The 24,626-nt window shown below is 41.2% G+C and overlaps 1 protein-coding gene across 4 annotated transcripts in view; it reads right to left on the reverse strand.

The window, feature by feature from the left end:
* LOC144030571 (homeobox protein PKNOX1-like) overlaps positions 1-24,626 on the reverse strand; it is a 248,430-nt gene that overhangs the window by 19,979 nt on the left and 203,825 nt on the right. For 3 of the 4 annotated variants that reach the window (XM_077537001.1, XM_077537000.1, XM_077536999.1), the window contains exons 5-9: positions 22,013-22,213; positions 21,782-21,926; positions 21,550-21,647; positions 12,183-12,311; positions 12,029-12,105 (exon numbers count right to left, since the gene is read on the reverse strand). In XM_077537001.1, coding sequence (XP_077393127.1) covers positions 12,029-12,105; positions 12,183-12,311; positions 21,550-21,647; positions 21,782-21,926; positions 22,013-22,213 — 650 coding nt within the window. The remainder of the gene's footprint in view (positions 1-12,028; positions 12,106-12,182; positions 12,312-21,549; positions 21,648-21,781; positions 21,927-22,012; positions 22,214-24,626) is intronic. The other variant, XM_077537002.1, reaches the window with a different exon arrangement.

Genomic DNA, 24,626 nt, shown 5'->3' on the forward strand with positions numbered 1-24,626 from the left:
TTTTCTATGGCGCACTTGAACGCAACATTATACGTGTACCAGCGTAATGACATCACCCACCCGCGCAGGACTTCACTCGCTAAAATACATTTACGGGTTTTGGAAACATGCGAGATTCTTGCTGCACCAAGCCAACAGAAATACAGTTTCTGAAGTATGACATCCTCCGCGCCTGGTGCAGACTGACAATGTCTCCGGTTCCCTGCAAGCAGTGTACGCCTGAGAAGGAGGTGTCCGTGGCGGCCTCCCCCGCGCACGTCTTCCCCCACTGATTGGAATCATGTTGGAACGTACACAGCTGCACCATTGCTAAGGTATATAGACATTGTAATTCGGATATACGACTGGTGACCATATTTAAAATAGCAAAAGACTGTGGCCAAAATGTAGCAAGCATTACAGACCACCATATTCTAATGATTAATTTGAACCCAATTATTCTCTTTCTTTATGCCATGTCCTCTCTTCCAACTGTCTTATATATATATATATATATATATATATATATATATATATATATATATATATATATATATATATATATATATATATATATATATATATATATATATATATATATATATATATATACACACACATATATACATATACATATATACTAGGGGTGCAACGGTACAGGTAGCCCACGGTACGGTCCGTACCTCTGTTTTTGGGCCACGGTTTTGGTTCGGTTTCGGTACGTGATTTGTGCATAAAGCGAACAATTTCTTCCCCCAAAATTCACTTTGTGGAATGTGGGAATAATCGGCTATGAAATTGGAAATTGTGTATTTTGGAACTGAAAAGCTGGAATAGCTCATAGCATGAAATACTGGAATGTACTGAAGTTGGAATGAAGTAAATAGGATGAATAATGTTGAATTAAATAGAAAGTGTAGAATGTGGGAATAATCGGCTATGAAATTGGAAATTGTGAATTTTGGAACTGAAAAGCTGGAATAGCTCATAGCATGAAATACTGGAATGTACTGAAGTTAGAATGAAGTAAAAACGATGAATAATGTTGAATTAAATAGAAAGTGTTGAATGTGGGAATAATCGGCTACGAAATCGGAAATTGTGAATTTTGGAACTGAAAAGCTGGAATAGCTCATACCATGAATTACTGGAATGTACTGAAGTTGGAATGAAGTAAATCAGATGAATAATGTGGAAGTAAATGGAAAATGTAGAATGTGGGAATAATCGACAACTAAATCGGGAATTGTGAATTTTGGAACTGAAAATCTGGAAGAGCTCATGGTGTGAATTACTGGAATATATTGAAGTTGGAATGAAGTAAATCCGATGAATAATGTGGAAGTAAATGGAAAATATAGAATGTGGGAATAATCGACTACGCAATCGGAAATTGTGAATTTGGAACTGAGAGGCTGGAAGAGCTCATGGCGTGAATTACTGGAATATATATTGAAGTTGGAATGAAGTAAATCGGATGAATAATGTGGAAGTAAATGGAAAATGTATAATGTGTGAATAATCGGTTATGAAATCGGAAATTGTGAATTTTGAAATGGAAAAGCTGGAATAGCTCATAACATGAAATACTGGAACGTACTGAAGTTGGAATGAAGTAAATCGTATGAATAATGTGGAAGTAAATAGAAAGTGTAGAATGTGGGAATAATCGGCTAAGAAATCGGAAATTGTGAATTTTGGAACTGAAAAGCTGGAAGAGCTCACGGCCTGAATTACTGGAATATATTGAAGTTGGAATGAAGTAAATTGGATGAATAATGTGGAAGTAAATGGAAAATGTATAATGTGGGAATAATCGGCTACGAAATCGAAAATTGTAAATTTTGGAACTGAAAAGCAGGAATCGCTCATAGCATGAAATACTGGAATGTACTGAAGTTGGAATGAAGTGAATCGGATGAATAATGTGGAAGTAAATATGAAATGTAGAATCTCCAAAATGTAGAATGTGGGAATAATCGGCTACGAAATCGGAAATTGTGAATTTTGGAACTGAAAAGCTGGAAGAGCTCATGGTGTGAATTACTGGAAAATATTGAAACTGGAATGAAGTTAATCGAATGAAAAAGGTGGAAGTAAATGTGAAATGTAGACTCTTCCATTAAGAATAACGGGGAAAAAATCGGGTACGAAATCGGAAATTATGGATAAACGGGGAATATTTGGAATAAACAAAATGCACCCAAGCATGTCATGAATATTTGGAATATGTTAAAATTGGAATGACGAAAATCAGATGAATTATGTGGAAGTAGTTACACGTCAAAAAAATGGGCGGAATAAGAAGAAGAAGAAGAAGAAGAAGAAGAAGAAGAAGAAGAAGAAGAAGAAGAAGAACTAAATGGCGTGTGAAGGCTGGAGAGCTGAATGAATACCTGTGGAATGATTTGGAATCATGTTGAATGATATTGAATGATATTGAATGATGTTGAATGATACTGAATGACATGGAATGAGCTTAACATGCTGAAGTTGGAATGGTTTGAATTCATCCAGAAATCTAGAAGCAGTTGAAGGAAGAAAAATAGCAAAATAAATCAGCAAGAAACAAGAAAACAAGGAAGAAATCAAGTAAGAAATGGAGGAAGTAGCAAGTAATCGGGTAAGCAATGGAGTAAAGTGAGAATTAAGTAAGCAATGAAGTAAGGAGGGTAGAATCGAGTAGCAATAGCGTAAGGAGTGGCAAATTTAAGCAATGGAGTAATAGTCACTCTGTTGAAATCAGGTGACATTTGCATTAGTATACTAAGCTAGCATTAGCATGCTAACTTAGCAGTAGCATTAGCATGCATTAGTATACTAAGCTAGCATTCGCATGCTAAGCTAACATTAGCATGCTAATGTAGCATTATCATTCTAATCTAGTATTAGCATGCTAAGCTAGCATTAGCATGCTAAGCTAGCATTAGCATTAGAATGTAAGCTAGCATTAGCATTAGAATGGCAACTTAGCATTAGCATGCTAAGCTACCATTAGCATTAGCATGCAAACTTAACATTAGCATTAACATGTTGACTTAGCAATAGCATGCTAAGGTAGCATTAGCATGCTAACATTAGCATGCAAACTTACCATTAGCATTAGCATGCTAACTTACCATTAGCATTAGCATGCTAACCTTAGCATTAGCATGCTAAGCTAACATTAGCATGCTAATGTAGCATTATCATTCTAATCTAGTATTAGCATGCTAAGCTAGCATTAGCATTAGAATAGTAAACTAGCATTAGCATTAGAATGCTAACTTAGCATTAGAATGCGAACAGCATTAGAATGCTAACTTAGCATTAGCATGATAAGGTAACATTAGCATTAGCATGGAAACTTAACATTAGCATTAGCATGTTGACTTAGCATTAGCATGCTAAGGTAGCATTAGCATGCTAAGCTAACATTAGCACTAACACGCTAACTTAGCATTAGCATGCTAGCTTAGCATTGGTATTAGCGTGCTAAGCTAACATTAGCATTAGCTTTAGAATGTGAAGCTAGCATTAACATGCTAACTTAGCATTAGCATGCTAAGCTAACATTAGCATGAGCATGCTAAGCTAACATTAGCATGAACATGCTAAGCTAACATTAGCATGAGTATGCTAAGCTAGCATTAGCATGCTAAATTAGTATTAGCATGCTAACTTAGCACTAGCATGCTCACTTCCTGTTGATTTCAGGTCACTTCCTGTTGAAACCGGGTCACTTCCTGTTGAAATTGGGTCACTTCCTGTTGATTTTAGGTCACTTCCTATTGATATGAGGTCACTTCCTGTTAATTTTAGGTCACTTCCTGTTGAAACCGGGTCACTTTCTATTGAAATCGTGTCGCTTCCTGTTGATTTTAGGTTACTTCCTGTTGAAATTAGGTCACTTCATGTTGAAATTGAGTCACTTCCTGTAGAAAACAGCTGACTTCTAGGTCACTTCCTGTTGATATCAGGTCACTTCCTTTTCAGGTCGGGGCATATCATGGCAAGAAACCCAGGCGTACCTAATCAATTGGCCAAGATGGCCGCCGCCCCGGGGGGCCAGGTTGGCGAGAATCCTGGGCATATCTCATCATTTGTCTAGAATGGCCGCCGTGCATGGTAAAGTTGGAAAATGGCCGCCATGTGTGGTAAAAGAGCTCATGGCTTGAATTGGTGGAAAATATTGGTTGGAATGAAGTGAATCGGATGAATAATGTAGAAGTAAATGGAAAATGTAGAATGTGGGAATAATCGCCTACGAAATCGGAAATTGTGAAATTTTGAACTGAAACGCTGGAAGAGCTCATGGCGTGAATTACTGGAATATATTGAAGTTGGAATGAAGTAAATTGTATGAATAATGTGGAAATAAACGGAAAATGTAGAATGTGGGAATAATCGGCTATGAAATCGGAAATTGTAAATTTTGGAACTGAAAAGCTGGAATAGCTCATGGCGTGAATTACTGGAATACATTGACGTTGGACTGAAGTAAATCGGATGAATAATGTGGAAATAAACGGAAAATGTAGAATGTGGGAATAATCGGCTATGAAATAGGAAATTGTAAATTTTGGAACTGAAAAGCTGGAAGAGCTCATGGCGTGAATTACTGGAATATATTGAACTTCGAATGAAGTAAATCGGATGAATGATGTGGAAGTAAATGGAAAATGTAGAATGTCGGAAAAATCGGCTACGAAATCGGAAATTATGAATTTTGGAAATGAAACGCTGGAAGAGCTCATGGTGTGAATTACTGGAATATATTGAAGTTGGAATGAAGTCAATCGGATGAATGATGTGGAAGTAAATGGAAAATGTAGAATGTGGGAATAATCGGCTACGAAATCGGAAATTGTGAATTTTGGAACTGAAAAAGCTGGAAGAGGTCATGGCGAAAATTACTGGAATATATTGAAGTTGGAATGAAGTGAATCGAATGAAAAAAGTGGGAATAAATGTGAAATGTAAAATCTCCCAATAGAAGTCAATGGGGAAAAATCGGGTACAAAATCGGGAATTGTGGGTAACACGTAAATATTTGGAATAAACAAAATGCACCCAAGCATGACGTGAATATTTGGAATATGTTACAATTGGAATGACGAAAATCGGATGAATTATGTGTAACAACTATGGCCTGTGGCCCAGGCCACCCTCTATTTTTTTTTTTTAGCTTGCTTCTTCTAAAGCAAACTCTCTGCAGTCGCATAAACATTCCACAGCTCAGACAGGATCTAAGCTTGGTTAGCTCTGCAGGTGGTCACTCAACCACCAACAAAGCTCTTTTGAAGCCACTGACCAAGTGACAAAGGAATTTATGCGTCTGCCGAAGGAGTCTATTCGGGCCCCGACATCCCGGAACCCGAGAAAAAGCCTTCAATGAATTAGAATATACAAACGACTGATCAAAGAAATGTTTATGACCTTTCTTATCAACCAGGGGGGACTCTCTGGCGGCACCCCTCCAGGGGGCACTCCTGGAATGCCTAGATGGAGCAACAGCACCGTCAATTGGTGAAACTTGGAACTATCCTTAGTGACAATTCATACAAGTAACCGCATTTTACACATTGATACCATGATAATTCTTGACAGACAACTGAACTACGAATGATTCATGTGATGTCTTTGTGTGTATGAACGTCCTATTTCATTTGTACTCCATAAGGAATGAAAGGTAATCATTATCTTTCAGTTCAGTCAGATTAGGCTCAAGAACGACCTCACAAATTAGTTTATGATGCATTAATTACGATGTGTGTTAAACGGGTTGTGTGGGAAAACTGATTTGCCAGACTGACCAAATTTAATGCCAAATTATTAATCCCTTTAATAATTTGATTTTTTTTTTTAAGTCTGCGTGAGCGAACAGAAGGGTTTGCCACCCCCTCCTGGAGCCGCGCCCATAGACTTTAAAAAGACGAGAGGATCTCTCTCTCGCTCTTCTTCCGATCTCTCTTCCCCCGATGCCTCTTCACCTGCAAGTGGCCCAGCTTGCCCACTGACTCTTTTTCCCAAGAAACTTGTCAAACACGTGGCCCCCTTTTGTTCCTGGCAGCAACCATTGCCACGAGAGCCGATGCTCGCTCCACGCCACGCCAAAGCAGGTGCAAACTGCAACGCTGACCCCAAAGAGACTCTTTTACTCCCTTTTTCTTTGTTTTCCCTTTTTTTTTCTTCTTCACCATCGGTGACTGTCCGCCAGCAGCGAGCTCCGCGGCCCCGGGTTACACTTGCAACGTACCCCCGGACTCAAGGTTGTGCACCTAAGCATCTCACCTGCTATTCGGTGGCGCCCCGCCGCTGTGCAAGCGCACCTCCAACTGCGGGCCTTCCCCGTACGCAGGCACGCCGCGAACCGAGCTCCAACACCTGGAGTCGGACAGCCGTCCGGCAGAACTAACCGCCGGAGCAACATCTCGCCGACCAATCAAGGGACGAACCGCGCAACTACGTCAGCCCCCAGGCGGCTCCCTTGCTCACCTGTGGAATAGCCCCTTTTTGATTTTTCTTGCCTTTTTGAACGAACATTGACTATTTTCCCCCTTTTCCAAAGACCTCCCGTTTCTGCTCGTTCTACGCAGTATCCAACTCGTAAGTGCACATTTGATTTTCTCCAATTCGGCATACCGCTGTGTGCAACTTACATTTGAAACATATCACAGACCTGGCAAGTTAAACTTCTCTTTTTCCTGTTTCCTTATTCGTTCGCATTCTTTCCCAATTTTGATTAGCTTTATTTGATTTCTTTTCTCCTGACGGTAGGATAGTTAGTTAGGCAGTGTTTTGATTCTGTCGTGTAGCAATCGTGAATAAATGTATGTTTTATTAACTCTATTCTGCCTAAGTCATCTGTGTTTCCGAGTGGATTATTATTCTTTTGTTAGTACAACGAACCACTGAATATCGAGTGTGGGGACTTTAGATTATAAATGACTGATGAAGAAAGGATTTTGGTCGTTGTTTGCTCCTGTTAACCCAAAGCAAAGCCAAAGTGGTGCCCCTAGAGGTTATCGAGGTAAATACAATTTACCTCTGTAACGTCCAGATTATTAATTCGTCTAAAAGACGACCCAATTATCGCTACATATGTGTAGTAGTTACACGTCAAAAAAGTGGGCGGCGGCGGCGGCGGCGGAAGAAGAAGAAGAAGAAGAAGAAGAAGAAGAAGAAGAAGAAGAAGAAGAAGAAGAAGAAGAAGAAGAAGAAGAAGAAGAAGAAGAAGAAGAAGAAGAAGAAGAAGAAGAAGAAGAAGAAGAAGAAGAAGAAGAAGAAGAAAGAAAGAAAGAAAGAAAGAATGAATAACATATGTGTGAAGGCCTCCAGCCTTCACACAATAAAAAAATATGTAAGCTCATTTTGGACCAAACAGACTTTAGAATAATAAACTAGACTCAGTGCAATTTCTTGAGAAATTGCGTGGGAATGCTGAAAGCTGAATGCTAATAGCTGAATGCTAAGCTTAATGCTAATAGCTGAATGCTAATGAAGGGAACAAAGAAACTGAAAATTACATTAAGCAATTACCTATTAATTACTAGTAATAATAGTAGTAGTAGTCGTATAACAGTAGTAGAACAGTAGTAGTATTACTAGTAATAAGTAGTAACTTGTAGTTAAATAATTGTGACATTTTATGTAATTGTAGTTAACAACAACAAATATAAAGCAAAACAAACAAAAGAATATTTTTTGAGTACAATACTGTATGTGTTCATGCAATCTACTACACAGGTGAGCCAAACTGAAACTAGTGCCAGTATCGATCCAGTATCGATACTGTCGAGGTATCAATAATATCGATATTTGGATCGATCCGCCCACCACTATTATGCAGTGGGCTGTATCTGCAGATAGGTGTCAGTAATGATGAGTAATCTGTAATCGTAATCAGTAATCGTTCAATTCAAGGACGCATCTGTTAAGGAAGGATGCATCTGTACTTGCTCCTGCACTCGCTCGTGAATCTAACTACTTGTTGATTTTTGCTTTGGGATTTTTAACTACATTGTTGCAGAATGCCTGGCGGAAAAAGAGCTGACAAGAATGAGGAGATAAAATCTTAAAAATATCTCTTAAAAAACTCAGTGTAATGGTTACCGAATTACTTGAAATGAAGAAGAGCATTGAGCCACTTCTTCAGGAAATACAGCAATTGAAGACAGAGACACAGGAAAAAGATCGACGCATTGTTGCCTTGGAACAAAAAGTGGATGATTTGGAACAAAATCGTCGTATCAACGATGTGATAGTCACAGGTATCGAGATCAAGCCGCGCCGTGGCCCTTCGAGAGCTGTGGCTAGCACAAGCACGGAAGATTCTGACCAATCTTCAGGGAACGAGACTGTGGAACAGCAAGTGACACTTCAACTCAGAGATTTGGGATTAACTGTTGATCCTGCGCACATTCAGATGTGCTTTTCGCTTCCAACTGGAGGGACACGACCACCGGCAGTTCTGATCAGGCTTGTTGACAGAAAGAAAAAGATTGCTCTTCTGAGAGACCGTCACAAGCTTCGTGGGAAACATGTCTACATCAACGAAAATCTCACCAAACGAAATGCTGACATCGCCAAAAAGGCACGACAAATGAGAAAGAATGGACTTATCGAAAGCACGTGGACAAAAGACTGCCGAATTTTGATTCAAACTAAAGATAACTCTGGTCAACTAAAAACACAAATCGTGAAAGGAGCTGAGGAATTGGCAGCGCTTGAGAGACAACAGTAATTCACAATATCACAACAACAACAACATCACTAATTACCCAAAGCTGGAGTTGTATATGATTACTTGCTGACTTTGCCAAGGCTAACTCTTGTTTATACACCTGCATTGATAACATGTATTGCTGTTCCCGTTTGAATCTAAATATTGTCTGGCTCGAATTTGTTGTAACAGTCAAGGCTACATGATAAGGCTGTATTGTGGCTACAATGAAACTGCTGTCAATACGCAAAATGGGGTTGGTGGTCTGGTTCCTGGAATGCGGCTGGTGTGGACCGCTCTGCTGGGTGAGCTAGGCTGGGCAGCGCACAGGAGTCATCAGATCTACAACATGCTAGCAACCAGTGGTGCTACCTGACCAGAATCGAGGCTGAAATCGCTTGAATTGCAATGGGCAGAATGCAAGCCGATCTACTCTTCTGGAAAGCACAACATGTGTGAAAGCTGATCCGAGGTCAGCGAAGACGCTACTGGTGAAAGAGAAGAATTGCGCTTGCCTTGGCTGCTCGCCTGGCGGGGTGGGCCTGCTGGTGGCGTCTGGGGACCGACTCACCAGTTCCAAATGACTGGGACTAGCCACAATCTACACATGGACATTCAAGATGAACTGAGCGAGCAGTGTCTGGGATAGTATGGGATGGATAACGATAAAAAGTAATGACTATTCTAAATAATGTATATGATTGATGTGTATAGTAATGGGTCGATGGGGACGGGTCTCGAATAAGCTTCGGCTTCTACCCGTCAGCCCTCCTTTCGGATGTCAATGTTGCAAATGATGTGATGTGATTGATGTAAGCTGTAATGTGTCCGAAAGGAAAAAATGAATAAACTAAACAAAATCTGATGCTGAATGCAAGCCGAATAGGGACACGTGCATTTACCATTTAATATCCTGATTAATTTCAGTTGGTTTCAATTTATATCGCTTAGCATAAATGTGATGGTAATGGAAAAGTAATGGATGTGAAATCATCTCAATGATTAGTATTCAATATTGTATTTGTACCAAAGAGTTGCCCAAGTGCGGGCTTGAACACACATCTTCCAATGTGTTAAGCAAGTGCTCAAACCTCTGACCTAACTTATCAGCAACATGTACACCTGTTTGGGATTGAAATGCAAAGTATTCAACGTTTTTGTGTGAATTGCTCAATTAAAACTTTTTTAGTCATGGGGGGGGTGTCACATATTTGTTTCTCAAAACCATGTCAACTTGCAGGGCTCTACACTAACTTTTCCACAAATAGCACTGGTGCGAGTAACATTTTTAGTTGCTCGCACAGCACAGGATTTGGTCGCACCATTTTTTTGTGGAGGTGTAGACCTTAGGCATACGCAACTCGATACATTTGCAAAATATTTGATTGGAACACGAGTTTTGCCTGCAACAGCAGTGACTATCAAAACATACGATTCATTTAAATATTCAATTCAAAACTTATAGTGACATTTGTTGCTTGTAGACGTTAATCTTAAAACACCACAAATCTTTACGGTATCTTCAAACGTGTTAAAAAACAACAACAAAAATGTCTTCTATATTTTCATATATTGAATCAATTATTTAAATAGACCGCAACAAAGGGCTGGGCGATATGACTGAAAAATGTATCAGTTTAAATATTTATTAGTCGTTATTGACAGTTATAATAGTTAGTTTTTTTTTCTTTTCAAAATAAGGATCAGGAAAGCAAAAGGCTTTAAAAAGACACAAACAATATGTGCACAGTGTGAAGTATTTCAGAAACATAAAAATTTGAGACATGAAATAAACCTACCGTTCAGCCAAAAGAAATATGAAGCCACAATAAATAAATCAAACACATTTTAACCACTTAATATATCCAAAAAATATTGCCTTTTTAATCAACAATTTTTGTTTTTCTTTTGCCATGACATTTATTTTTGGTTAATGTATGACGTCTTTTTTTAATCTGAGACACGATGATGACCATGGAATCACTGCTGTTTTTTTTTATTTGTTTTTCTTTTTTTTTTACTGTGGTTCATTTTGAGTTTGATGACGTCATTGCGGGCACGTCTCAGTTCTATCTGCTTGTCATGCTAGTTGTGTACATTGACAGGGGAAAAAAAAACAAAAAACGCTTGCGATATGCTTTTATCTTAGCTGGTGTGTTGGCTGTGGGACATACCTGTGTGAAGTTTGAATCCATGCATTGGATCGTCACGGGAGTTATTGTTTTGAGTCGCGCGCAGTACCAACACCGGGACATACAAGTGCACCGAGAGGACTCGATAGCCAAGGGAAATACCGAGATGTACGGAACCGGCTTCTGCTACTGTCTGTTGACACTCGCTGTGACACGCGCGCACACACTATCCCGTGCCGCAAGTTCGTCGTTCACCACCCTGCCTGTTTGTTTTTGTCCTGGTAGTGTGAGCTTGACATGTTGAGCTCGGGATGTCCGCAGAAAGCAACAACGATAATTCCTGCCCCTCCTGTTGTCGTATCTCGCGGCAAAACAAGCCCCCGCCACATCTCACTTGCACCGTTCCACGTACCTTAGCTCCCGCCCGCTCGAACTACATTGAACTACAATGAAAACGCACCCCCTCAAATGTCTCCTTCACTTTGAGCACGCAAATAACAGAAACAACGCAACATGCACATTTTTTGTGTTCTTTCTTTTTCTTTCTACAGAGCAGACTCTTCTCGGAATGTAAGGAGCGGATGAAAGAATTTTAGACTTGGGTAAATTTAATTTTAGACCTAGGATAAAAATATGGCTGTTTTTAAGACATTTTAGACCTAAAATTTAACTTTCTGAATTTTAGACTTTTTAAGACTTTTTTTTTTTTTTTTTTTTTTTTTTTTTTTTTTTAAGAGTTTGTAAGACCCCGCGGGAACCCTGCTTAGAGATAGGGTGAGAAGCTCGGTCATCCGGGAGGGACTCTGAGTCGACCCCCTGCTCCTCCGCGTTGAGAGCCAGCTGAGGTGGCTCGGGCATCTGGTTCGGATGCCTCCTGGAGGCCTCCCTGGGGAGGTGTTCCGGGCATGTCCCACCGGCGGGAGGCCCCAGGGACGACCCAGGACACGCTAGAGAGACTATGTCTCTCAGCTGGCCTGGGAACGCCTTGGGATCCGCCGGAGGAGCTGGTTGAAGTGGCTGGGGAATGGGAAGTCTGGGCTTCACTCCTAAAGGTGCTGCCCCCGCGACCCGACCTCGGATAAGCGGTAGAAGATAGATGGATGGAGTTTTCATTGGCGTATTGCTTTAAAATACATTTAAATACATGAGACTGTGGAAAATATGTAGATAAAAGAGAAGTGCATTTGTGGGCCATTGGGGGAACGTCACTCACCAATTATTGACCTGTAGAAGTGTCAGATTTGTCTGACTGGCTATCTGTTTCTTTTCATCCTCTGTTGGATAAGGATGCTACAAATGAAAGGAGGAAGACATTTTGTTGTTTTTGTATTTCAAGATTTACAAATGACCGGACAGACAAGACTCACCCCGATGTGCTGAAAAAGCCATGAGCGCATGACGTTTGTGGCATGTTTGGGTAGAACGCCACGTTTGTTTTTTGTCGAGCTGTCATCGTGATTGAAGAGGTTTAAGTCCTGGTGAAATCGCAGCTGTAGCTGAGTGAACAGAGTTTAGGTTAGCCAAGCACAACTATACCATTACAACTGGGATTTCAAATGTAATAAAACATACTTGACAAAAACAATCAAATTGCTTTTTCATAAGAAGTGTGTTCACTGTTCAATTGTACTAATCAAACACGACGTTGTCTTTTCAAACTTTTATTCCCCGGAGTGGCAAACACCTGCTTGCTATCCGCCATTACCAAACCAACTAAACGTCCACTGTGCATGCCTGACCTTTCCCCATGTTTGACAATAGGGGGAGCTGTAATACTATTAATACAATACAGCATTTCAAATCGGAACACAAATTTAACAATCTCCCTCTTATTTTAAAAATAAAAATAAAGAGGCATCAGAATTCTTACTGATAGAAGCAGGTGCAAATAAGAAGTGCTTCAAACATACAAACTATGCGAGGGCAAACACATTCAAATTGAATACCACAGCCTTCACTGAGTGCTTTCAAGAGGACCAGAAGTGATGCTCCCTTTTTTGTTAAACACTCAGCTAGTTGAGCCTTTGTCACTGACCAGTCTTATTGTGAGTTCCTTGATTACGTTTGGTAGTCCCTGTGGTAAGCTCAGAGAAGAGTGCTGCAAGGAAAACAGCATTGTCTATACCGTCTGACATTGCAGGTGTTTCACCAGCGAGGGTGCTCCTGACCACTAAGAGAACAAAATTTTCCTTTATCTCCCATAAGAGTGATCAATGTAGCACCTTGTGTGCCATCTGGGGGGTTTCCTCGTGAAGATTCACTGAAAACGGTCAGTTTTAAGTCACCATTCCCCAAATGTTGAAACTTCAATGTCACCTTGTGAGCTTTAAGTTTACGAATGATCTTCATGAAAAGATTGCTCAGTGGCATTTTTTAAACTGGATGCCAAACAACATGAGTCAAACATTACTTCAGGTCTCGTCTGTTTAGCAACCCATAAGATCTGTCCTATTTTAGACCTAAGTTGCTCTCTTTCAGTTTCATTCACAGGTGAATCCCTCTGTATAGCACGCGCTGGTTGGATGTGAATCTGTTGCAAATTTTCAATATAGCCGTACTGATGCATCTGTATCACAACATTAACAGAAACAATATCCATTCCCACATAACGGAAATTGCCATGTTACTCACGTCCAACATGGAATGCTGACTTAAGTCGAGAAATCACATCAGAAGTAAAGTCTGATGAACCTGCCCATAGAAAATCATCTACATGGCATGCAAGCACACCTGTACTTTGCGCTTCTCATCTAATCAAAAGAAGACTGCAGGCGTCATGTTTCAGTTTTGGGAAGTTGGGTTTTGGTTTGGTTTTGGGTGTCTATGTTGTCTTTTGTCCGGTTTTGTCTCCCATAGTCTCGTCATAGTTAACCTCGTCCACCTGTGTGTGTCGCCCCTCCCTGTTTGTGTTGCTGATTAGTGCCCTCTGCCTGCTGTGTTTCCCAGGAGTGTCTTGTTAGTGTCTCGTTAGTGTTGTATTTAGGGAGTGGTGTTTGTTCACGCGTTGTGGGAGCATTGTCTTGTCTTGTCTTGTCAAGTCAAGGTGTGCTCAGCTGTGTTGCTAGTCTCTACATCTGGTCGCGTTCCTCTACGTCTGGTCGCGTTCCTCTACGTCTGGTCAAGTTTCCCTACGTCTGGTCGAGTTTCCCTACATCTGGTCAAGTGTCTCTACATCTGATCAAGTGTCTCACCCCCAAGCCAAGTGTTATCTCGTCCACGCCAAGTGTTCTCCCAAGTATTCTCTCGTCCACGTCTACTCAAGTCTCCACGTCTACTCAGGTCTGTCCACGTTCTGCCAAGTCTGTCCTGCCACGTCTGTCCCCGTCATGTCTGTCACTATCTTTGTGGTCAATAAAGTTATTCTCAGTCCTTTTCCTGTCATGTTTTTCTGCCAATGGGTCCATCCACATCCATACTCCACACATCATGACAGCAGGATCCACTTTTGATACTTGACCAGCTGTGCCCTCCATTGTTTCTTTGACTCTGTTATACCTTTGGAATGGGCTTCCACAAAATATTAGGCAATCCCCTTCTTTATCTGCATTTAAAACATCTTAAAACCCATCTCTATTCTTTGGCTTTTGGAGCACCATGAGATCATTTTTTTGTGTTTTGTGGTGTTTATGAATCTGATGTTTATTCTATTTATTTATCTATGTAATTATTTCTTTATGCACTCGCCTACTTCTTATTAATTTACTGATGTAAAATGTATTTACTCGAAAAAACAAAAAAATGGTATCTCACTTAAAAATGTTTTGTTCTTGTTTTGTTACCTTATTCTTTACTGCACAACCGATTCCGGTTTCATGTACAGCACTTTGTATACAGCAATGCCGGTTTTTAAAGCGCCTTATAAATAAAGTTGAGTTGAGTTGAATATAGTAATACATCAGTAAGACCATATTCATATTTGTTTAGTTTGCACAGAATTCCATTTCTGCCTGCTTCTTGAGGTGGACGGACATAAATGTCCCTTGATAACCCCATGCCTTGCAGAAAAAAGCCAACTTTAAGTCCATAGAATGGACTTTCCACTGATTTTAACAAATCACGGTCAACAGCAACCTGAGGGATTCAGATGCACAAGTTGGTGAATCTTTTGTAGCTCTTGAATATTAAACTCTTCAAAACCTCTGCCAACAAGTCTGGGTACTATACTTTTGTCACTTTCTTTGAGACTACATACCCATCGAATGGAAATACCCTTTTGGCCTGTATCTTCGACCATATCTTCTACCGCTACAAAAACGTCATTGTTATACCAGCTTTTGATCTCTTCCTGTGTAGCTGCATCAAATGACGTCTTTTGTATTGAGTACATCATCATTCATGACTTCCGATTCAACGTTGTGATGATCAACACCTGACATATGTAGCGATAATTGGGTCGTCTTTTAGACGAATTAATAATATGGACGTTACGGAGGTAAATTGTATTTACCTCAATAACCTCTAGGGGCACCACGTTGGCTTTGCTTTGGGTCAACAGGAGCAAACAACGACCAAAATCCTTTCTTCATCAGTCATTTGTAATCTAAAGTCGCCACACTCGATATTCAGTGGTTCGTTGTACTAACAAAAGAATAATAATCCACTCGGAAACACAGATGATTTAGGCAGAATAGAGTTAATAAAACATGCATTTATTCACGATTGCTACACTACAGAATAAAAAAACTGCCTAACTAACTATCCAACCGTCAGGAGAAAAGAAATCAAATAGCGCTAAATCAAAATAGGGAAAGAATGTGAACGAATAGGGAAACAGGAAAAAGAGAAATTTAACTTGCCAGGTCTGTGATATGTTTCAAATGTAAGTTGCACACAGCGGTATGCCGAATTGGAGAAAATCAAATGTGCACTTACGAGTTGGATACTGCGTAGAACGAGCAGAAACGGGAGGTCTTTGGAAAAGGGGGAAAAATAGTCAATGTTCGTTCAAAAAGGCAAGAAAAATCAAAAAGGGGCTATTCCACAGGTGAGCAAGGGAGCCGCTCGGGGGCTGACGTAGTTGCGCGGCTCGTCCCTTGATTGGTCGGCGAGATGTTTCCCTGGCGAGTTTGGTTCTGCCGGACAGCTGTCCGACTCCAGGTGTTGGAGCTCGGTTCGCGGCGTGCCCGCGTACGGGGAAGACCCGCAGTTGGAGGTGCGCTTGCACAGCGGCGGGGCGCCACCGAATAGCAGGTGAGATGCGGTGCGGCTTAGGTGCACAACCTTGAGTCCGGCGGTACGTTGCAAGTGTACCCCGGGGCAGCGGAGCTCGCTGCTGGCGGACAGTTACCGATGGTGAAGAAGGAAAAAAAGAAAAAAAGGGAAAACAAAGAAAAAGGGAGTAAAAAGAGTCTCTTTGGGGTCAGCGTTGCAGTTTGCACCTGCTTTGGCGTGGCGTGGAGCGAGCGTCGGTTCTCGTGGCAATGGTTTCTCCCAGGAACAAAAAGGGGCCACGTGCTGGACAAGTTTCTTGGGACAAAGTTAGTGGGCAAGCCCGGCTACTTGCAGGTGAAGAGGCATCGGGGGGAGAGAGGTCGGAAGAAGAGCGCAAGAAGAGAAGAGAAGAGCAAGAGCGAGAGAGAGATCCTCTCGTCTTTTTAAAGTCTATGGGCGGGGCTTCAGGAGGGAGTGGCAAACCCTTCTGTTCGCTCACGCAGCAAATTATTAAAGGGATTAATAATTTGGCATTAATTTGGTCAGTCTGGCAAATCAATTTTTCCACACAACCCGTTTAGCACACATCGTAATTAATGCATCATAAACTAATTTGTGAGGTCGTTCTTGAGCCTAATCTGACTGAACTGAAAGATATTGATTACCTTTCATTTCTTATGGAGTACAGATGACATAGGACGTTTATACACACAAAGACATAACATGAATCATTCGTAGTTCAGTTATCTGTCAAGAATTATCATGGTATAAATGTGTAAAATGCGGTTACTTGTATGAATTGTCACAAAGGATAGTTCCAAGTTTCACCACTTGACAGTGCTGTTGCTCCATCTAGGCATTCCAGGAGTTTCCCCTGGAGGGGTGACACCAGAGAGTCCCCCCCTGGTTGATAAGAAACTTCATAAACATTCCTTTGATCAGTCGTTTGTATATTCCAATTCATTGAAGGCGTTTCTCGGGCTCCGGGAAGTCGGGGCCCGAATAGACTCCTTCGGCAGACGCATAAATTCCTTTGTCTCCTGGTCAGCGGCTTCAAAAGAGCTTTGTTGGTGGTTGTGTGACCACCTGCAGAGCTAACCAAGCTTAGATCCTGTCTGAGCTGTGGAATGTTTATGCGACTGCAGAGAGTTTGCTTTTGAAGAAGCAAACTAAAAAAAAAATTAGAGGGTGGCCTGGGCCATAGGCCATAGTTGTTACACATAACTGCTTCCTTTTCACCGTCACTACCATCAGACTGAATATATTTGAGATTATACCAATTTTTATAGTGGCCCATTGCTTTGCCTTCTCTGCCAAGCACTTTTGCTCTCATTGGAACATCCTCATTCCTTTTCATAAAAGTTACAGTCTGTCCTTGTTTCAACTTTACATTGTCAATAAAGACAGGATTATCATATGCAGCATTGTGTTCAATCTCAATTTGTGTCCCTGTTGGCTGTACCCCTTCTCCTATTGGTTTCATATTGGTTTCTCATTTTGTTCATCGTTATTTTCTAGCTGTTCACTGACAGCATTATCTGTCGTTTTGTTTACACCATTTGTGTTCTCATCCTGTGTAGTTTCTGTCACCCTGCTTTGTACATTATCAATCCTGTTTTCACTACAAACATTTTGTTTGATTACTGATCGTGTGTGTGTGTGTCTTACTGAGCGTTGAATGATGCACTCTAACAAGCACACCTCCATGTCTTACAAACAACTCCATCTTGACCAATAACAACCCCTGGTCCTTTCCACTCCACACTGTCTGCTCGTTTGTAATAGACCTTATTACCTGCTTCATATTTTTCATCTGTTGGCCTGAGCTGCTTATGCAGTGCCCTCCTCAACCTCTCTGAACATTCAGCTTCAGTGAAAGCTTTTCCAGAAGCATGCAGAGCAGATATATGTATTACCACCTTCGCGCTCATTGCTGTACCTTCCAGTGCAGGTGACTTATTGACTAGTAGAGAAGGTAGGTTAGGATTTTGACCAAATACAAGTTGATGGGGGCTATACCCATGAACACTGTGCATGCAATTCTTCGCCAACAGGGCCCAGTCCAGGGCAGTCTGCCAATCATTGTCCTGTTTAACCTTGAGGATGATGGCTGTAAGAATCTGATTGTGTCTTTCCAATAGTCCATTGCTCCAAGGACTGTACCCCGTTGTTGTCTTTACTTCTGTGTTGAAATTCTCCAGCATGTCCCTGAATTCCTCGTTGTTGAATTCTCCACCGTTGTCGCTGAAGATGCGCTGTGGACGCCCATGCACATTTATCCACGTCTGAATGAAGGCGTTGACGATTTCACATGCCTTCTGGGTTTTCACTATAGTTCCTGCACTGAAGCGTAAGAACTGGTCGATGACATGAAGGTACCACACATTCTGCTCCAACCCGTGCAGATCCACTGCCACTATCTCATTGTATCCTGAAGCTAGTGGCAGTCCAACAGCTGGCTTTCGCTTACTTTGACCGTATCTCTGACATATGTCGCAGTCATGTACAACATGTACAGTCACGGTACTATTTGTTGCAAAATAGTGAGGCAGTCTTTGTTCCCTGAACTTTGAATAAGCTTCTGCAGTCTGTCTATTGATGCATGGCCAAATTGTTTGTGAAGCTTGAGTACGACTTTGTGCTTTTCATGTGGACGCATATTTTCAGTTACCGAAAGGATTTCTTCTTTAGTTGTTTGCAAATCCTTCACTTGATTCCCATTGTTATCTTCATCTCTTATGTCCACACAGTTTGCTTAAACATTACCACTTTGTCATGTTCCATGTCAAGAATTGCCCAAGCCCTCTTGAGGGATGTTTTACTCAACAACAAGGGAATTGCATTGTCATTGACCACTTCTGTGTCAATATTACATCTTGTTTGTCCTATTTTAGCCGGAAGTCTCACTTTTCTGTTGGAATATACTATTTTTCCATCACCAAAACGAAATGGCCTACAACTGCGGTGCTCTGTTTTCATCAGCTTGTTGACCTGCTCTTGACTGAGCTGATTAACATAGCTCTCCAGCCACATATCACCACATACTGTACAAGCGCAAATGATTCAGTCAAAAAAATCTCTGAGGCAGACATGGGGTCCTGTGACCGCACTGTTATGTTCACTTTATCCATATTTTCATCTTCAATTAGTCTTTGGCCCAATGAAATGTGCTTTGAAACAAAGCACACCTCGAACGTTCGCCAAATTTATCCAATGGATTGGTGCCTGCTAGCGGTGTCTTTATTTGACCACTTTTGAACGTCGTGTTTTGTTTCGTTTTCCTTTTATTTCTCGTTGATTCGTGAGAAAAGCTGCGTCCTGATTCAGCTGTATAGTGTTGTCGATTTCGTTCCAAAAATCAATTTTAGCGCGGATTTCAATGACGAGTAAGTCAACTCTGTGCATGTCGTGAGCGTGAGCTGTTTGTTTTTCTCTTCGAGGCAAGCTGTCTCCAGCAGCTTAAATTCTAACACAGTAGTGTTCATCAGGTAACGTCATGTCATATTTTTTCATCCGGTTGTAATGCTGTTCAAAGTTTATGTTGTAATCTTCTTTTGAAACGGAGCCGTCTTTCGCAATTCGATCAAAATGAGAATAGGCTACCTATGTACAATCTTTTTCCTCTTTTAGAAAAACACAGTCCAGTTTAGCTAATAATGTGTCCATCCTTGTCCAAGTGGTCAGCTGGAATCTCCATGACGATTTCGCGGCCTCTTCCTTCCAGCCCCAAAGCCAAAGCAAGCACTTGCATTTTCTTGTCCAGTTCTGTGATCCTTTTCCAAACGCTGATTTCATTTTTCCAGCTCTCAAACGGTCTGGTTTGGTCAAACTTTGACGGCACCTTGTTGTTCGCAGCCATCCTCAAACCATCCTCTGCTACCAACGTTAACTTTCATTCCCCGGAGTGGTCATACACCTGCTTGTCATCCGCCAAACCAACTAAACATACACTGTGTATGCCTGACCTTTGCCATTGTTCGATAATAGGGGAGCTGTAACACTATTAATATAATGCAGCATTTAAAATAGGAACACAAAGTTAACATAACATAATCATCCATCTTAAACTTTACATCATACACAGGGCAAGTAATAACCCAAAGGGACTATGAGAGAAACTGAAACGATTGGCGAGGCCTATGCCAACACGCTAACCTCAATCGCGGTCCCTATTAAGTCAAAGTATTTTTTTAAAAGAATTTGATTGTATTGTTTCAATAAGGTTAGCACGTCCACCTCCCAGTACTGAGGACTCGGGTTCGAGTCCAGGCTCCGGCCTTCCTGGGTGGAGTTTGCATGTTCTCCCCGTGCCTGCGTGGGTCTTCTCCGGATACTCCGGTCTCCTCCCACATTCCAAAGACATGCATGGCAGGGTAATTGGGCGCTCCAAATTGTCCCTACGTGTGATTGTGTGTGTGGATGGTTCTTCGTCTCTGTGTGACGTTTTAAATTTTGGTCATACAGTGGCACTCAAATGACTCAAATGTATGTTTGAGTGTGCGTGCATCTCTGCTCTTCCGCTCCCATAATCGATCAAATACTACAAACTGGGAACAAAATCATTCACACTCCGCTTAGTTTTTTAAAGGAAGTGTCAAAAATGAGTCACAACCTGTCTGAGCTTTTCCTATGCATAACTGTGATTTTCTACTGTGTTGCCTGTTGATTGAATGCACCTTGAGTCCACTGACTGCAGGATTGTTGCTTTTTCTTCTGCTTCTCCGTGAAGAAACTGAAAATTGAAAACCACACGTATGTTCTTCATGTGTTTTTTTCTTTTTTTTCTTCAAAAGCTCTGAATTGTTCATTCGGTAGTCTTACCGATTATTTTTTTTTCCCCGTGTATGTGTGTGTTTGTGTGCGTGCGTGCGTGTGCGTGCAAATACGTGCACATTTATACTCATTAATTCACCTAAAACCTCATAAAAATTACCCTTCATGTGTTTGTTGAAAACATGCAATGGCAGTGCTGTCGCATGGATTCCACTCTGCGTGTGCGCTCCCGCGGCTTGCGGGGGAGATACACATTTTTTACGGGGGTACAACTTTGGCACAATACCCGTTAGCGAGGTGTAAGGGAAAAAAGTTCCATATGACAATTAGTGCGTCATGCTTCTCAACGAGGAGTGGACGGCCAGCGAGCGCTACACTTAATAAGCTTAATTAGCGTGTCATGCTTCTCAACGCGAGGGCTTCCGTGTTCAGTGCGTGAAGCAGTCTTCCTGCGCACTCTTGCAAACATGCTGAAAGAGGCGTGCCGCAGGCCTTTTCCATCGCTAGTCAGACAGGCGACCATGCGTGTATGTGTACCTGCCTTTAACACAGAGTTAGAGTTAGAGAGATTGTCTCGTATTTATTTTTGTAAGTACCAGTACTAAAAAAAATGATACCGAGACATTTTTGATGCCAAAATATCGAGGTACGGTCCTGGTACTGGTACCACGTTCAACACTAATTGTAAGGTTTATTCACTTTTTTTAAGCACCATTATTATTATTTTTTTTTAATGCGACATGAACCGTTGTGTCAGTCGTTTGAGATAACGTGAACGTCAAAGAAATCAAAGAAAGAGAAATGAGAAACCTGATTGTTTTGGACACGTAGAGTCCCCGGAGAAATGGCCTGAGTTACTACCTGGCCTTGATGAGTGACAACTGTTACAGGCTGGTACACCGTGCCACCTGGAAAGAATTACACAAATTGACATGCAGTAGTGAGAGGTGTTGGAGGTTGAAAGTTTTATCTCAGTCCCGTTATCAATATCTCAGACAATGACAATATCTCAGCTGTAATTCTACAGCAATAGGACAGTTACCTGTCGGTGTGTTTGTATGCCATGATGACATACCTGCAACCACCTGGGTGGGATTTACTGCTGTGACGGTGACATTCCCTTGTTGCAGGGCTGAAGCCGGCACCACAATTTGACCCTGAGGACTCCCTGAGATGGAGCAGGGGACCTAATAACAAAGGCGCTTGGATTGATTTCCATAATAACTGATAGCCTCAGAATAACATTATGAGAGCGATGATGCAAATCACTAACCTGGGATTTGGTTGGTGAGAAACTTGGGGCCTGACTTTGAACAGGGGAGTAAGGACTACCAGGCTCTCCACTCAGTAGGGTCTCACTGTTCATCTTTGTCTTGAGGCAAGCGATGTAACGGCTACAGAAGTCCTTACATAGGTCACTCACCTTCTCCAGCTCCAGCAGGTGGATTCGCAGCACCTGGATGGCTTTTACCATCTGTAGAACACAAAAAAGTTGACAAAATTTAGAAAAGTGTTTCCAATTGGTAAATCAGCAATGTAAACAATCCAAATAACATAAGCTGACCAAACATGAAAGAGTCATTCATTTTACATTTTCAACTCTAACGCTGCTTGCAAATAACCTTGCTCTCGCAAGATGAATTCTCGCGGTATTTATGAGTTCACAAACTCCGGAGAATACATCTTGTACCGATCCCGTTGATTTCCACCGATCCGAAACAGTGGCGGTTCGGACCAAATCACAGAGCGACATTGTGTTTGGGGCGGGACATGCAAGTGTGACGACGCCGGGGCGAGCAAACAAACCTAACATAGACGAATGGACGCTACAATTAATTCTGTTCTTGCAGAATTACTCACCGTTTCCTTGTTGAATATTGAACAGTGAGGGGCCCTCGTGCATTTCTAGCTGTTAAGATGTTAGTGCCCCCCCCCCCCCCAACCCCAACCCAACCCCCCCTCGACAACAACGAAGACATTACCATCCATGGCCGTGATTCGTTAAAACAAACTTGTACAATGACGCATCGTCCAATCAGCTCGAATTATTGTACAAAATGTCCCAGCTTTCCTGAGCAAATTACCGTGGCGCTTTACCAGATGTAACCAGCCCGTTTTTGGGGGTGCTCAAGCACTCCCAAATTCAACCCAAGCACGCCCAAAAATTATAGCATTTTTTAAAACTCTCTTTTCCTTAATAAAGGATGGTATAGCCTTAAATATGATGAGAAAGTCTACATAAAAAATAAAACAAATCAAAAATGTGAACAACACAGCGTCGGAAATACCCCCCTGGCTTGAAATGGTTCATGATGATTCCTCGCACCGCTCTCACCCCCCTCCCCGCTCCTCCTTCACTTTGCCCATGTCACTTGCGGCATAGCGGCGGAGTCTTTCGAGGCTCTGGTGTATTACGGTGAGAGTATGTTAGAAAGTGGTTATTTTGAACAACTATTTTACCACCCAATACCATTACTTTGTTATCATCAACAGATATTAGTTCTCATTTTAGCTGCATTGAATCGAATGCAACAATGATCAACCTAGCTAAATTGTTGCGTGTGTGTAAACTCTGTGTGTGGTCATCCTCCCAGCACCAGCATGGACATTCGCAATTTCTTTCTGTAAAGAAGCACCATGTTCAGGTGAGTCTATTACCCACAGTAACTTTAAAGAAATACACAAAACCTCCTCCTAATTTATTTGTATATGGTCGTCAGCGCTAGGAGAGAGAGGGGTAGAAAGGGAGGAGAGGCAACCTGGAGCCCCGGAGAACACATTGTAACACACTCACGGAGAAGCAAAATATGAACAGTAGCTGAAGTTAAAAACATCCCATCCAGAATAAAATGTAGATGTATTCTGATAATTATGTATTTTCTCCTCATCAGTTTGACCACATTATCACATTTTGATGGATTATCTATAAACAATTTACTTTTTTTTATATTCTTTTATTTTTATCTTTTTGAAAAATCTTTTTATTTTTTATTTTTTTATCTTCTTGGTAATAAAACAGCCTGTGTTTGATAACACAGAGGTAGATTATTTATTTATTATTTTATTATTTATTACTTATTTAAATGACTGAATGATGTGGAAAGGCAGAGAGATAAAGAAAAGGGAGAGGAGATGTTGTTTCAGCTGGCTTGGAAGGACCACTGGTCAAAACAGACTCCAGCACCTGGCTGTGATGACAATTGAAAAAGATGTGCTTGACCAAGTGTAACACCAAAAAGTTAAGTTAAATGACAGGTTTGCAACCCTCGATGTCAGGCGACACAGCTTAATCCGTAAAGTGTAGGGTGGAATTATAAAGTGTTGAATAGAATGCATCATTGTCTAATAAGTTGCATGCTTCTTCTTCTGTGTGTGTATATGTGTGTGTACTCTATCAGAAATAAATGAGTAAAAACTGGGCATGGCGTAGTAATAGTGTTTCTGCTAACCACAAAGTGTAATGTGCTGTTCACAAATAGGAAGTGACACTCCTGAACAGTGTTGAATGATCCTAAATCAATTAAAGTGAAATGAAAAAAAATAAAAATAAAAAATTGAACCAGCCAGACACTCTGGGTGTGCTCAGCACCCCCCAGAGCTCTGAACCTAAAATCGCCACTGTTAGCATGCAAATTGAATAAGCTAACAACAGAAGTAAGGTCAGAGTGTAAATAGTTTTAAATCTAGGTTAAAAATGTAACTTCTCTCTCATACCTTTGATTAAAGTTTTTGGTGGTGTTTTTTTTTGTTTTTTGTTTTTTGTTTTTTTGCCTCGACAAGATGGCGTGCGCCGGTGTGTCTGGCGACTCTCTTGTCTTGGCTGTTTGTTGATGGCGCTGTGAGCTGCAGCAGCCGTCTTTGTCTTTCTTTTTGTCATGTGGCGTTTC

Source organism: Festucalex cinctus, chromosome 11, assembly GCF_051991245.1.
Source record: "Festucalex cinctus isolate MCC-2025b chromosome 11, RoL_Fcin_1.0, whole genome shotgun sequence".
Classification (NCBI taxonomy): Eukaryota; Metazoa; Chordata; class Actinopteri; order Syngnathiformes; family Syngnathidae; genus Festucalex; species Festucalex cinctus.